This window comes from Camelina sativa, chromosome 12, assembly GCF_030686135.1.
Source record: "Camelina sativa cultivar CO46 ecotype springtype chromosome 12, ASM3068613v1".
NCBI classification, from domain to species: Eukaryota; Viridiplantae; Streptophyta; class Magnoliopsida; order Brassicales; family Brassicaceae; genus Camelina; species Camelina sativa.
The window spans coordinates 11,653,863-11,668,215 of record NC_141891.1 but is presented as its reverse complement, the minus strand read 5'-3'; the positions used below and the strand labels follow the sequence as shown (position 1 = coordinate 11,668,215).

The 14,353-nt window shown below is 36.7% G+C and overlaps 3 protein-coding genes across 3 annotated transcripts; 2 read left to right on the top strand and 1 right to left on the bottom strand.

Moving 5' to 3' along the window:
* The first annotated feature begins 1,235 nt into the window (after positions 1-1,235).
* Positions 1,236-3,104, top strand: LOC104731410 (transcription factor bHLH103-like). The gene is made up of 7 exons (XM_010450782.2): positions 1,236-1,566; positions 1,648-1,879; positions 1,972-2,070; positions 2,205-2,270; positions 2,399-2,464; positions 2,578-2,634; positions 2,743-3,104. The coding sequence occupies exons 1-7, from the start codon at positions 1,316-1,318 to the stop codon at positions 2,887-2,889; spliced, it is 918 nt and encodes a 305-aa protein (XP_010449084.1). The 5' UTR covers positions 1,236-1,315; the 3' UTR covers positions 2,890-3,104.
* A 2,134-nt stretch (positions 3,105-5,238) lies between these two features.
* Positions 5,239-7,244, bottom strand: LOC104731409 (U-box domain-containing protein 8). Its single transcript, XM_010450780.3, has one exon. The coding sequence runs from the start codon at positions 6,750-6,752 to the stop codon at positions 5,643-5,645; it is 1,110 nt and encodes a 369-aa protein (XP_010449082.2). The 5' UTR covers positions 6,753-7,244; the 3' UTR covers positions 5,239-5,642.
* A 6,017-nt stretch (positions 7,245-13,261) lies between these two features.
* On the top strand, positions 13,262-14,095 carry LOC147930412 (uncharacterized). The gene has a single exon (XM_087476856.1). It carries the CDS (start codon positions 13,262-13,264, stop codon positions 14,093-14,095), a length of 834 nt encoding a protein of 277 aa, XP_087332982.1.
* Positions 14,096-14,353: the final 258 nt, after the last annotated feature.

Here is a 14,353-nt window from a genome sequence, read left to right as displayed (position 1 = left end):
GTGTGGTATATATTTGTTTGAAGTTATCTTATTTATGCAAAAAAAGTAGAAAAAGTCGACAGGTATGCGCACGTACGTACGTGTGTATAATAGATATCCGTATGAGTGGTCGACTGGTCGTATAGGGAATAAACGAGGCCAGAGCCAACCAACCCTTTTGCGATGGATTTGGTAACGTTGACTTCCTTTTTCTTGTACGTATTCATCGAGCATCACAAAAAATGAATATTAAGTGGACGACAAAAAATTATATCGATATTGATTTGATATGCAAAAAGTAAAAGTGACGTCAATTTTGTTAACATTCATGATGTACTAATAAATGAAAGGACCCTTTAAATATTTATAAATTAAATCAATAAAACACCAAAACAGTAGTTATCTCGTATGCATTTTCTCTATAATGTTTGAAATAAATACTATATCCATACGATGAGTCACTAATAAATATAAACATTTTCTCTTCAAATCAAAATTTGATAACCTACTATTTTACCTTAGCTAGACATATACTTCAACATATTAAAACATATATAGTTTCAAATATCTCCAACTCAGTAGCTATTAAAATTTAGTACTTTCTCTGTCCCTTAAAAATTAATGTTCTAGTGATTTTCTTTTGATCCACAAAAATTGATGTTTTACCACTTTTAGTTAATTAATATTAAATTTTTGTAAAATTTAAGTTAATTAATATTAAACTTTTGTAAACTTTAAGAATAATTATTTAAGAAAATTTGAAAATTATTGGTTTATAAATATAGAATATTTTTAGTTAAACAATAATATCTAAAGTTAATAATCATTATTTCTTAATTTACGTGAAAACCTTTAAACATTAATCTTTGAGAGACAGAAGGAATAGTTAGTACTATACCATATAATAAAGATAATAAGAAGGATAACAGTTGAATGTAAATTCGGTTTATATATAATGTTTGAGAAAATAGGGTTACAGACGTAGTATTATGATGAGTGATTAAATCAAAACTCAAATTACAATTTACGTACCGTTAGTAAAAAAATGACATCTTTTAACGTAATTTGCTTATGACCTAACTTCCTATCGACTACTCTGATAACATACATTATCTTTATCCCATCATATGATCAAATAATTAATAGTTAGTTAAGGAACTACCGATAAAAATAGAAACTCTCGCGACATCTTTTAAGTCGTTGACTTAAAGCTCATCGCCACATATAAATACAAACCATCATCAACATCATTGTCTAATGCAAACTCCCAAATAATTCGGAAGAAATTAAAAGAATACACAAACCTAAACCAAACAGCTTACGTAGCTAAGAAGACATGACAGAAGAATTTGACACCGCGAGATTTTGTACCGGAGCATGGTGGAGCTCCTCCAACAGCATCTTCCCCGGCTGTTCTCTACCTCGTTCCGCAGAGATTTTCGTCGATAGCGGCCGATATGAATGGCAAAACATTGATACCCTCGATGCCAAAACCTACAACGAGAACTATCTTGATACTTCCACATTTTTAGGCAACGCAATTACCGATTCCACCTCACAAACCTACGTTTCGAGTCAATATAATATGTAAGTCCATGTATATCTTATGTGACGTACGTAAATCATGATCTTGATTCCTGACCTTCTTTTTCTTATTATCGTTTCCAGTCATGAAGAAGAAAGATTCAATCCGATAAATAGTTTTCTAGAAGGATTGTTTGATTCTAATGAACAATTATTGGTTCCTAACTGCCCGAAGCCAGAACTATTCGAAAGCTTTCACTTCTTTGATGACGTTTTCTTGGACGAATCAAGAATGGTATCAGTTTTCGATCACGAGACCAAAGACAAACCAAAGGACGACAACATGCAATCCTGCAAGAGTCTGGTTACTTGCAAGGTACGTTAATCAATCTATTTTCTTTTATTGTATAATTTTATACGAGGTTCCTTTCGGTAGATTTTGATGTTGTTGTGACCAATTAATTTTAGAGAGCAAGTGAGAAAACTGAAGAACACGAAGATATTGAGTCATCACAGCCATTAAAAAGGCCAAGACTTGAGACACCATCTCATTTTCCGAGCTTCAAAGTTAGTATAACAAAATATCTTATTTCACTCTTCAGAAATTATAACTCAAAGTACCTTAAAAGTGAAAAAAACCCTATATCCATGGCCATGCACAAAACTATTTCTAATTTCATTAAACTATTTTGATTGATAAGGTTCGTAAAGAGAAACTTGGAGATCGAATCACCGCGCTTCAGCAGTTAGCTTCACCCTTTGGCAAGGTTTGTCTTCTTTATGATCTGTTATCTTAATAATATCTCAACTAATTAGCCATACTTAATTAGGAAACTTATTTACTTCCGTTTTTTTTTCTACTAATTATTATTTTCTGATGGTTACGTTTATGCAGACAGACACTGCTTCTGTCCTCCAAGATGCTATAGAGTACATCAAGTTTCTACAAGAACAAATCATTGTAAGCATGAGAATCTCACATATATAAAATATTACTAATTGTTGAGTTTTTTTTTTGTTTTTTTTTGAGTTTAATTAACTGTTATATAAATTATATATATTTTTTTAATATAGGAAAAGGTCTCGAGTGATCCACACCTGAACTCTAGAGGATCTGGTGAACAGAAGCAGGTACTTAAATTAGTTTACGGTTAAACAACTCTATAATCCAAAATCAAATTAGTAGTTTGATTTTTGTTCTTTTGCTTACGATCATAATAAGATTCTTTCAAATTCTAGTGGTCAGGCAAATCAAGCAATAGTACTCATGATCAAGGTTGTAGTCCAAGACAAGATCTTCGAAGCCGTGGTCTTTGTCTGATGCCGATCTCAAGTACTTTCTCCAACCCTCCACAGCATTTGGACACATCTAGTTTCTGGAATTAGACTGTTATAACGAAACAAAAATATAACATTACACATGAACACATAGATAAGCTTTGTTCTAAAATTAAGAACTGTAAAGTCCGATGTTGAGTTGTTCATAAAAACGTGATGTCTCGTTTCGTTACTTCCTACAAATTTAGAGCTATCCCGTGGAAAGATTATATAATTTTGTGTTTTTTTGCTGCTTTTACCAAATCATACAATTTTATGGTACTATGGTCACTATTTTTGTTTGGTAAGAATGGCCATTATGTTCACTTATTCTGTCATATTAAAGACAAACAAAATTTCGTGATTTTAAATTGCGATTTTTTTTTCTCACATTTTCGTGATTCCACATATATTCTTTTTCACACTCTGTAATAATACAGTCAGAATCCTAAAAATGGTGTAGAATTTTATGGAGTTTCAAGAAAAAAAAGATTAGGGAAAGACAAATTAGATGATTTTTTAATCCAAAAAGGATTAGAGACAAATTAGATAGAATTTTATGGAGTTTCAAGAAAAAAAAAAGATTAGGGAAAGACAAATTAGACGATTTTTAAATCCAAAAAGGATTAGAGAGACAAATTAGATGATGTTTTTTGTCACTATAAATTAGGTAATTAAAATCTCAATTAAGGGCTTGACTGGTTCAAACGCTGCGGTTGCGGTTGCGGTTACGGGAGATTGCGGAATCGGGCGATTGCGGTTTCAAGTGTTATTAAGCGTTTTGAACAACTGGTTTAGCGGTCTAAAATTGGTGCGTTTGCGGGAGGTTTACGACTGGTTGAGCAGCGGGTGCAATAGCGGTTGGAACATAAATAAGTGTGATATATTATTATATAAATGTTTTAAAATATCAAAAACTTTACTAAACTTGATTTATAATTAAAATTCATTAAAAATACTAAAATAATTATTTAAAAAACAAATAAATTTCATAGTGAAATACTTATTACTTTATGCATTTGACTTTTTACCAAAACTTTAATCAAGTAATTTGATAAATGACTAAACATATGTTTTAGATCGTAGATCTTCTTTCTTAAATCTCACACACTCAATAAGTTCTGTGAGGCAGTATTTGCATCAGTAGTAATGATCAAGCGAGAGTTGAGAAGAGTCACTCGTGATTTGTTTTTATAATTTTCACAAATAATCTTATTTTCTTAAATTTCTGATGAAATGTTATATTTATTTAGATTTTTTTGAACTTATGTGCAATGTGCCATTAATTTACATTAAGTTTTCTGGGTTATTGTTAATTGAAATCTTATTTTCTTCCAAATGTTTATTTTTTAATATTCTCAATCGTATCCGTAGTTCATTTTCTCCCATCCTTAATGAATAAAATAGTTAGGTAAAAGATATATATAAAAAATATTTCATTATCATTGATTTGTTTCAAGTTTTTTCAAAAAAAAAAAATCCAAACACAAACGCCCGCAACTGCAAACGCTTGCGGGAAGCAGCTTTTGGAATTCAGTGGTTGGGAGCGATTGGGAGCGGCTGTGAGCGATTGGAAGCGGTTTGTGTGATTGACACCAATCGCTAGCAACCGCTACCACGAGAGAACCAGTCGACACCTAAGTAGATCTTTATTAGAAAAACAATTACTTTAATAAAAGCAGCTCCTTTTCATGGTCTCAAACGACACTACTCTGTTTTGTTTTTGTTTGTGTGTCCTCAAATCAAGGCATATGATTGAATAAGAAAACAAAAAGCAGTATCTCAGCACTGTTTTCTAAAAAAAAAAGCACGAGTCAGAAAAAGAAAAACATAACCCATCTTTTATTGAAGGAAAATTAAAATCATTGTGGCGAATTAAACAGAGACCATATGCTTTTGCTACTAGCACGCCACAATTGAATTATAAGAAAACAAAACCTAAATGGAGTAGACATGGAATCATATAGTACACTGACTGGTTTGTCCCAGTGACTATTGTAGTTAAAAAGACAGGTTTGTCTTATGGAATCATCACAGTTCTTAGGCGAATAAAGCAAAAAAAGATCCGGGAATTTATTTTCTTGGATCCATGAATGCTTAAAGCCTTTAAACCAACTAGATATCAATCAAATTCTTACTGTTCTGAATCGACTTGAAGAAACAATGATTCTTACTGTTTATGCATCTACCGACACAGTGATTCAACTAGCAAAAAGTATCTATGTGTACATAGAGTGAATTTATAACCAACCAAAGTGCTACTACTAATGCTTTTCACGTAAAATCATGGGGAAAAATGTTAGGCTTGACGATTTAAGATGATTGCGGATGAGAAATTACGTGTACCTGAACTTGACTGTTTAATGGCATTCTGTACATCGTCGCATCATTACATGTAAGAATACTTGCAACAAAGGGTTCAGATTCAACAGAGAATAGATTAAACTTCTTGAAAATGAAATGCTCGATGATCAAAACATCGAAAAAGATTACAAAACTATTGATGATGAACATTTTGAAGCACATGAAGTAAAAACTACTATGTATGATCCTTTTATTTCTTTAATGTACAGACAAACAAAAAAACAACAAAAGCCTTTGCATATTGCTTTGTTGAAAACTTTGAACCTTTGTTTTGTTCTTCCTTTCTTTTTGTACATGAACTACAAGTGGGAAAATCCAACACAGAGAACCCCAAACTTACCTCCATATCCAAACCAGATAACCAAAACCAGACAACTATAACCCCCAAAACCGCCGTGGAATAACAAAAACCGATCCTTTCAACTTCCATTTTCGACACCAAATCACACTCCCAAAGGTCATGAAGTCATTGGATTCCCAAGTAAAGTATGGACTAAGTTAGTAGCATTCCTTCTGATTTTCTCACTCTCATTATCCTCCAAACCAAAGCATATCTCTACAACTCCTTCTCTCATAACCTTATCAACGATTTCTCGACTACAACAACACAAGCAATTGAGTATAAACAGAGAATACTGAATCCCTTTCAAACCCCCATTCCTCAAAACGTTAACCAAAACCTCAACAAACCCACTCACTCTACTCATCTCTTCTCTTCCTTCTCTACACTTAACCAAAAGCCCCAACACTTCCACTGCTCTCTCCAGCCCTGAATCAGCCGCTTCAACCAAAATAGGCACCGACCCACAATCCACAACACGTTTTCTATTATCAGTAAACGAGCAAAGAGCGTAAAGAGCCGTGGCAGATTCCTTTCTCTCCCTATCATTCCCTAACCGGAGAAGAGAAACAAGAGCAGAGATTGCATCAGGGTACGATCCAATAGTAGCTTTGTTCACTTCAACAACAGCTAAACTCGTTAACAGAGTAGCAGCAATGGCTTTACAATCAAGTGAACCTTCACGTAACACAGCAACGATCCTTCTTATCACTCCATCAGCGACTAAACCAACTTTGTTATCATCTTCTAAACTAAGATTCAAAAGCAAAGACAGAGACTTTTCCTGTAAAACATGGTTACCAGAGTCAACACAATCCAGAACCGCACGGACCGCGCCTGATTCAGTAACTTTTCTTCGGATTAACGAGTCTCGCTTCGTGAGACGAACAAGGCGGCTCAAAGACTCGAGCTTTGATGCATTAGAAGACGATCGAGAGACGAGGGTTGAGATTAAAGCTTGGGATTGAGACTGGTGAGAGTGTTCTTGTTGAGTCCGAGGACTCACATGAGCAAAGTTTGAGATTAAGCTACGAAGTGCGTGATTAGGAATTAGAGAAGGGGTTTCTGATAACGGGAGCTTGGTGATTGGACAAGTTCGGTTGCCTGAGTCAATCCAGCGTTGGATTGAGACCCGATCGAAGGTATGACCCGATTGGAGGATAACTGGGTCGGACATAATCTCGAGGGAGATCGGGCACCTGAAGTCGTTTGGTAACTCAAAGGCCATCTAACAGTTTTAGCTCTTTCGAGGTTTGGAATGAGAAAAGAGATAAGATTTGAGACTGAGAGAGAGGAAGAGAGAGAGAGAGTGAGAGAAGGGTTTATTTAAGATTCTTGCAGGAACAGAGCAGAGAACCCTAAAAAAGGAAAGACGCTTGCTTTTTCTCCGTCTTTGAAAATTAAAACTCAGAGAGAGATGGGCTCCGTGGACGGTGAAGCTTTTTTGCAGAAATGGCTATTGTTTCGAGAATGATGATAATACCCCTTTAGTTTCGTGGATGTCCGGACAAGGGTATTTTGGGTATAGAGGATATCTATCAACTGTTTCTAGAAACTTTTTAAGTTATTTTTCACTGAAGATTAGAAGAATTTAGGCGCATCACATGTTTCACGTCTCTTAATAGTAGGTTTGGACAGACTTTCGCCAAGCATATCAGTTAAACCATCTTAATGATTTGATTATATATGTAAGCTTCAGCTAAAATGCCATGTGAAAAAGTTACATTTTTTTTGGTAACACTATGAAACAAATTTCCAGTTAAAAGAAAATATTACAAGACATAAGCCCAATCCGGTCACAGGCCCAATAGTAAGAAACAAACTTTCTCCTGCTTGCAAAAGAACAAAAAACCTTACTTCATATTACCAGCTAGGCAGCTACAACGCAGTAGTTCTAAACGCACGCACACCTACACAACAGGGCCGGGGCTAAAGCCCAACAAGCAGATGCTTTAGGCATCAAAAATATATGAACAATTTAAGGGCATCATGTAACAAAAAATTCCTTTGATACAGTGGCTAAGTCTATGTTAAAAGCATCATGGGTGTCGGGTTCGAGTCCTCAAGCAGACTTTAGCCAAATTTAATTCTATTTCGGTTTGTTAATGGGCAGTTTTGCTTTAGGCAGCAAATATATTCGGTCCGGCCAACAAACCAAACCAACACCTTACACCCCAGAGCGCATTAGTTGTGAAAAGTACCAAACCAAGTCATGAGAAGGGAGTCTCCTTGGGGACTCAAAACGCTTCCCGCTCTCTGACTTCTTGAGAAAGGCTCCATCAATGACGACACTCGGGATCCTCAAAGTTGTAGTATGCAGTCGTGAGTTCCTTTCTTTTCAGAGTATATAAATCGAGGCTTGATAAGCGAGTATTAGTATGATTGCCACATTGATGTCTCTAGACGGGTTCCTCATCCACCTCAGTCCATCCTGAAACAATAGCGGAGGGAGGGATATATAACCCTTGCCCTTGACTTTGAGTAAAAATATTTCCACACCTCCGCCATGAACCTACAGTCAAAGAATAAATGTTGTTTGGTCTCATCATGCAGCCCACATAAAAGGCACACCGAGGGAACCGCCTCTCCCCATCTAATGAGCCTGTCTCTCTTGCTCAACCTGTGTCTTGCCACTAGCCAAGTAATGAAAACGTGTTTTGGAAAAGAGAAGAACAAGTTTTGGTTCATAATAATGTGTCATGTAATATTACATTTAACAAAAAAAATTAAAAGAAAATACTAATTTAGTTAAACCTAAACCAATATATAATTATTTTTATTTTAAAATTTAAATCATAATTCTTCTTTATAAATACAAACCAACATATAAGCTCGTTTAGTTGTAAAATCTAAACCTATACCGTTTTTTATTTACTCAAATCGACATATAAACTCATTTAGTCGTAACATCAAAATCCGAACTATTCTTCATAAACTGAATAGAACATCAATCTCGTTTGATTGTAAAATTTAAACTCTAGTCATTTTCTTATATACCCAAGCCAAATGTAACTTCGTTTATAATTATAATACATCAATGATACATTTATTTTAGTGACTTATGTTAACTTTCTGATTAAATTTTTATTAGGTAACAAATTATGATTGGTTAGAAAAACATGAAATAAATAGAGTTCACCAGTACTGTAACACCAATAGTAGAGGCCAACTCAAGAATTTTCCAAAGAAAAAAACCATAATAACGATAAGATATTTAGCCTTAAACCGTTTGCTAATCGAAAGAAGTGAAGTACTGTTTCACAGCAACCAAACGATCATCTGTGCCCTTTCAATCTATTATCTAAAATAAAAATTAATATATTTTAGTGGCTCAAAGTAATTAACTACCTCCTTACGTCTCGATCTGGCACTGCACACATGCAATCAATGCTTAATTTTGTCGGTATTTAGGGCGTTAACAAATAACACACAATTCTCATGTGTTTTGTTTTCTTTGAAACTACACAATTCTCATGTGTGTATATATATTACGACATAAACACAACTTTCTCAACACATAAACAATTAAACATAACAGAATGTGATGTGTTTATGTGTTTACGTGTTATGATACAAATTGTATTTATGTCATTGTGTATATGTACACTTTCATGTGTAAACATGCGTAATGACATAAACACAAGTTGCATCATAACACGTAAACACATAAACACATAAACACACTTAGTTTGTCTATATTTTTTTGTGTTCTCATGTTTAATTCTCCTTTAAACGATGTTCAAGGTAATATCAGTTTCCAGGATTTCAAACACTATATAATCATGAAAAATAGTAGTGTACTAAATGATTTTTGGGTATATTTATATTTAAAGCTAATACCGCATATATATATATATATATATATAATTATTTTGATTACTTAATTAATTTTCAAAAAAATATATCCTAGTTGTTTTTAGTCATATAAATAAATTATATATGTTTTACCTCAAAATTAACCAAATAATTAAAGAGAACTTGTTAGAAATACTTATCTTAAACTATATTAAAAGAAAATTATATTTTGGATTTAGTGTCTCATACTTATCTTAAATTTTAATCTTACATCCATTTTAATTAATCTTAAATATATTAAATAAGATTCGGTATCAGATTTTTTTTTTGCAGTAATAAAGTTTAAAATTTAAAAGAAAATATTCCTTGATCGACTCCCTACTAGGGACACATTTTGCAGTTTAGGAATGGTTGTTCTCTGCTCTTCAGGTGAAGAATCCCACGAGTATCTCTTACTAGGTATGGATCTACACGTACATGCGTGACTGATTTTACTATAAGGTTTGTAATATTATGCACACATAGAGTTACATTTATAGATAGAATAATTTGTTAAATCATTTACAGTTCAAATTTATATTAGTTTGGTATCATTCAGTTTGTGATTTTTGACATAATAAAGGTTTCAGTATAAAATTAAGATTCACAAAACAACATGCCCGAATCTAACATTTACCGAATTGGTGATTAATCATAATTGTATAAAACTTGTAAATTATGAAACAGATAAAAACCATCAAAAAGATTAAAACTTCTCAAAATGAATGACCTAAATTCTTAAGCGGGTCAAACCCGTCCCGATAGCCATACTCCATAAGAGGTATAATATTATATATATATATATATATATATTTTAATATGTTAATTTTGAAATTAAGGAATCTTTAATATACGTTAGGCTTATATATCAGAAATATTCTATATGAAAAACTGAAAATTAGGATTTGCTTAAGTTTAAATATTTTATAATTTAAAATAAATTTAAGATGCCATCAAATTGTTTTTTAAAGATTTTTTAATATCTGTTATTCAAAATTAATTTCAAATTTTTTTGTCAAAAAATTTTAAACAATAAAAAATAATATTATTTATATTTTTGAAAATATGAGATAAATATATATTTTTTACATCTCATGTTATAAGTTTTTACTATATTATAATATATAGGTTTTGAAAATAATTTCAAAAACATGTAGGGGATAATATTTATTTATATTTAAATAATATTTGCCAATTTTAGAATTTATAGGAACAAAACATTATGTATATAAAATTATAAATAAATTGAATAGCAATGATTTTATGTAATATTATAGAATATTAAAGGCAAATAATAAATTGGGCACAGAACTCTGGCGACGACACGTAAGCTTTTATTCGAGAATGCTTCTCTTTTGATATATGAGGGATTTGCTAGTGAGTTTAGCAGATCATTGAGTTGGTTTGTCTTCAAGACTATGGCCTAATCCTCCTCTTGACCTGATCTCTATATCCACCTGGATTGCTCAGATTACGACCCCTCCTAAAGCTTCATCACTTATTTATAATCCAAAGTTACTTCTCCAAGTTCTGGCCTACATGATTTGGAAGGAGAGGAATGCCAGGATTTTCAAAATGGGTTCATCTTCTGCTACCTTTGTCAAAGCATCTATTAACCGCTCTATGCAGGGCTGACGTGTCGACGTCTATCCTTTCCTCTAAAGATCCGCTTACTTCGCCATCTCTACTTTACTCTTATTTTGGTTGTTTTTACATCCGTTGTAATCTTTAAAAACGTTCAACTTTTGTATCTCTTCGGACTTCGATACAGAGATCTAACGGGGTGTTGTTAGTTTTAGTTTTAGTATGTACAAGCCAGTTTCCCGCAAGCTTGTACGGAGAGATATTATTTTTTAAAATTAGTTCAACTATTTTCCGTCTTATCACTCCATCAGCGACTAAACCCACTTTGTTATCATCTTCTAAACTACGAGGGAGTTATTAATTAGTTTATGATTTTCATTGATTTGAAAATTCAAATAAAAATAAGTTGTTATTCATTCACTGATTTTAAAATATTTATAAAAAATCAGAGGGTTGTATGACTTGTTTTGTATGATGATATGTAGGTGTGGTGAATGTGTTAGTGGGTGACTGTTGTACCCACGATCTGCCATCTCGGACAATAGGTGAGTGGGCCTAGGCCGGGTTCGTCTACTGGGCCAAGAGCGAATTAGTGATCGGCCCATCAAGCCCGGAGAAAGGAAGAGAGCGCGGAGATGCTTCGTGCTGGCCAGTTCGCAGCTCGGTCCCGGTCAAAGATTCCCGCATTCAAGATGATTAATTAGACCGCGCAAATCGCGTCCTATTAATGGTGCATTAATTTAGTAATAAATTGGTCGGTATAAATATGTAAGGGGGGTGTCAGTTGTAAGGGATCGAATATTTTTTCCAGCAATAGCAATACAAGTTCTAATTCTCAAATTCTCTCAATTCAGTTCGGAACTGTTTTACGGCGATAAGCTCCTCCACAATTTAAATCACTTCGGAAGGAGAAGCTCGTTCTCAGTTATCACATTTGGCGCTAGAAGGAGGGCATTTATCGCCTGACTCTCGTCAGTTCCGACTTCACACGCAAGTACGTTTCACACAACCACCGCTATGGCAACCAGCTCTCCCAATGAGGCATCCTTAGAGGTGATCCAGAAGCTCCTGCAGGACTTGTCCAAAAAATTCGACCGTCAGCAAGCCGCCTCCGCCGCTCTCACTGAACGATTCGACAACTTGGAGGGTCAAATCTCCACTCGTCTGGAGGAAGTTACGACGTCCGTAGCAGACCTCTCAGCCTCCCACCGCGCGTACGCCGATCGGGTCGATCTCCTGTCCACTGACCAAAACCCACGTCGACGCGCTTTGGATTTCTCCGGTGTGACTCCACCTTCTACCTCGCAGGTGGCAGCAACGGATGCCACTCCGGGAGATTCTTTTCCACCTCAGACCAACATGCAAGCAGCGCCGCCGTTGGTTGGTAGTGGCCACACTCCGCTGCAGCCCGGCGTCGTTCGACCTTCCGAGGTCCCGGTCCGCCTTCCTCTCCCCGTCGAAGGAAACATTTCCACTTCGGGGTATGCTACCAATCCCGAGATCTTCCGCATGCAGAGTGAGATCCGGGACATGCGGTCTGTAATGCAAAGTGCAACCACTTCTGCTCCAGACATATTTCGAGTGATCGAGGAGTCGAGGTGAACTCCTTTTTCCGATCAAATAGCCCGGGTCCGCATCAAGGATACTGGCAAAATTAAGTTCTCGAGCTACGAGGGAAAAGGAGATCCGACCAATCATCTCAAGACTTTCCTGCTGACAGCTAGCCGGGTGGACCTCGAGCCCCACGAAGCAGACGCTGGGTACTGCAAGCTTTTCGCAGAAACATTTAATGGACCGGTACTGCTTTGGTTCGCATCTTTAGCAGCTGGCTCCATAACAAACTTTACCGAGCTGTCGACTTCGTTCGTCAAGCAGTATTTTAGGCTAATCGAAACTGCGGTGACGGACGCTCAGCTTTGGAACTTAAGCCAAAAGGCTGGAGAATCTCTCCGGTCTTACATAACAAAGTTCAAGGAGAATCTCTCCCCTGGCCGCGCTTAAGAACGGCCTCTGGCACGAATCTCGCTTCCGTGAAGAGCTGTCCGTGAATCGGTTCCCAACCATTCAGGACGCATTACACCGGGCTTCGAACTGGATTATCGCGGAGGAAGAAAAATCGCTGCCGCACAAAAACAAAACCCTCTGTCGATAGGAAAACCACGGTTCGAAGCGCCCGCCAAAAAGACTCCGCCTACGACTCCGAAATCCAGGCCGAGCACGTTCGCAGTCACTCAATCTCCCAAAAAGAATTCTCCAAAGAATTCACCATCCAAACCTCCATTTTCACCGCGCTCCAAGAGTGGTGTACTCCCAAGTAACATGTGGGTCTGGGATGAGGACACGTACTGCGAGCTCCACAAAACCAACAGTCATTCTACTCGTGACTGTAAGAAGCTGATGCACCTCCTCGCAGAAAAATATGTGGCGGGAGAAATGCCAAACGTCACGATCGAGGAATTGGAGCAAAAAACGGTTCCCGAAGTGGATGAGGATGCTCCACCTTCAAAGAAACCGAAGCAGTCTGATGGAAATGAAGCTCCTAAAAAAAGAATCGACGTGATAATGGGAGGATCGCGTCTTTTTCGGAACTCCACCACTGCGATCAAAGACCATCAGCGGAAGCTCACTGGTCCCCAGCCGAAGCGAGCTAAGGTAGTAGCAAGTGATCTACCTGAAATTTCTTTCTCCGAGAAAGAAACTGAGGGGTTGGACACTCCGCACGATGACGCGCTCGTCATCTCGCTTGACGTGGCGAATCACGAAGTCTGCCGAATCCTAATTGACACTGGGAGTTCGGTAGACTTGATATTCCTTGAGACGCTCACCAGAATGGGTATCGGGAAAGAGCACATCGTCGGACCGCCCTCACCTTTGGTCTCGTTCACTAGCGAAACGTCAATGTCTTTGGGCACAATCACATTGCCGGTGTCCACTCAAGGAGTGGTTAAAATGGTGGAGTTCACGGTTTTCAACCGGCCTGCGGCCTATAATGTTATTTTGGGAACTCCCTGGCTTTATCAGATGAAGGCAGTGGCCTCGACGTACCATCAGTGCGTCAAATTTCCGACCCCGCAAGGAGTCCGGGAGGTCCTAGGAAGTCAAAGGACGGCAAGGAGCTGTTACCTTGCAAGTCACAAGCTCCTGATCCAATAGCAACCACAGCTCGAGGTCTCCAAGAATCCAGTTCGGAAACAGCTAAAAGGTGACCTCATTGAGTCCATTTTCATCAATGATAAGTTTCCGGACCAGGAAATCAAGATCGGAGTTAGATTGGATAGCGAGCTCCGGGCCAGTCTGGTAACCTTCCTAAAAGAAAGAATGGCCACCTTCGCGTGGTCCGTAGACGAGATGCCCGGCATCAGTCCGGAAGTTATTTCCCACGAGCAGAATGCGGACCCTACGTTCCGACCT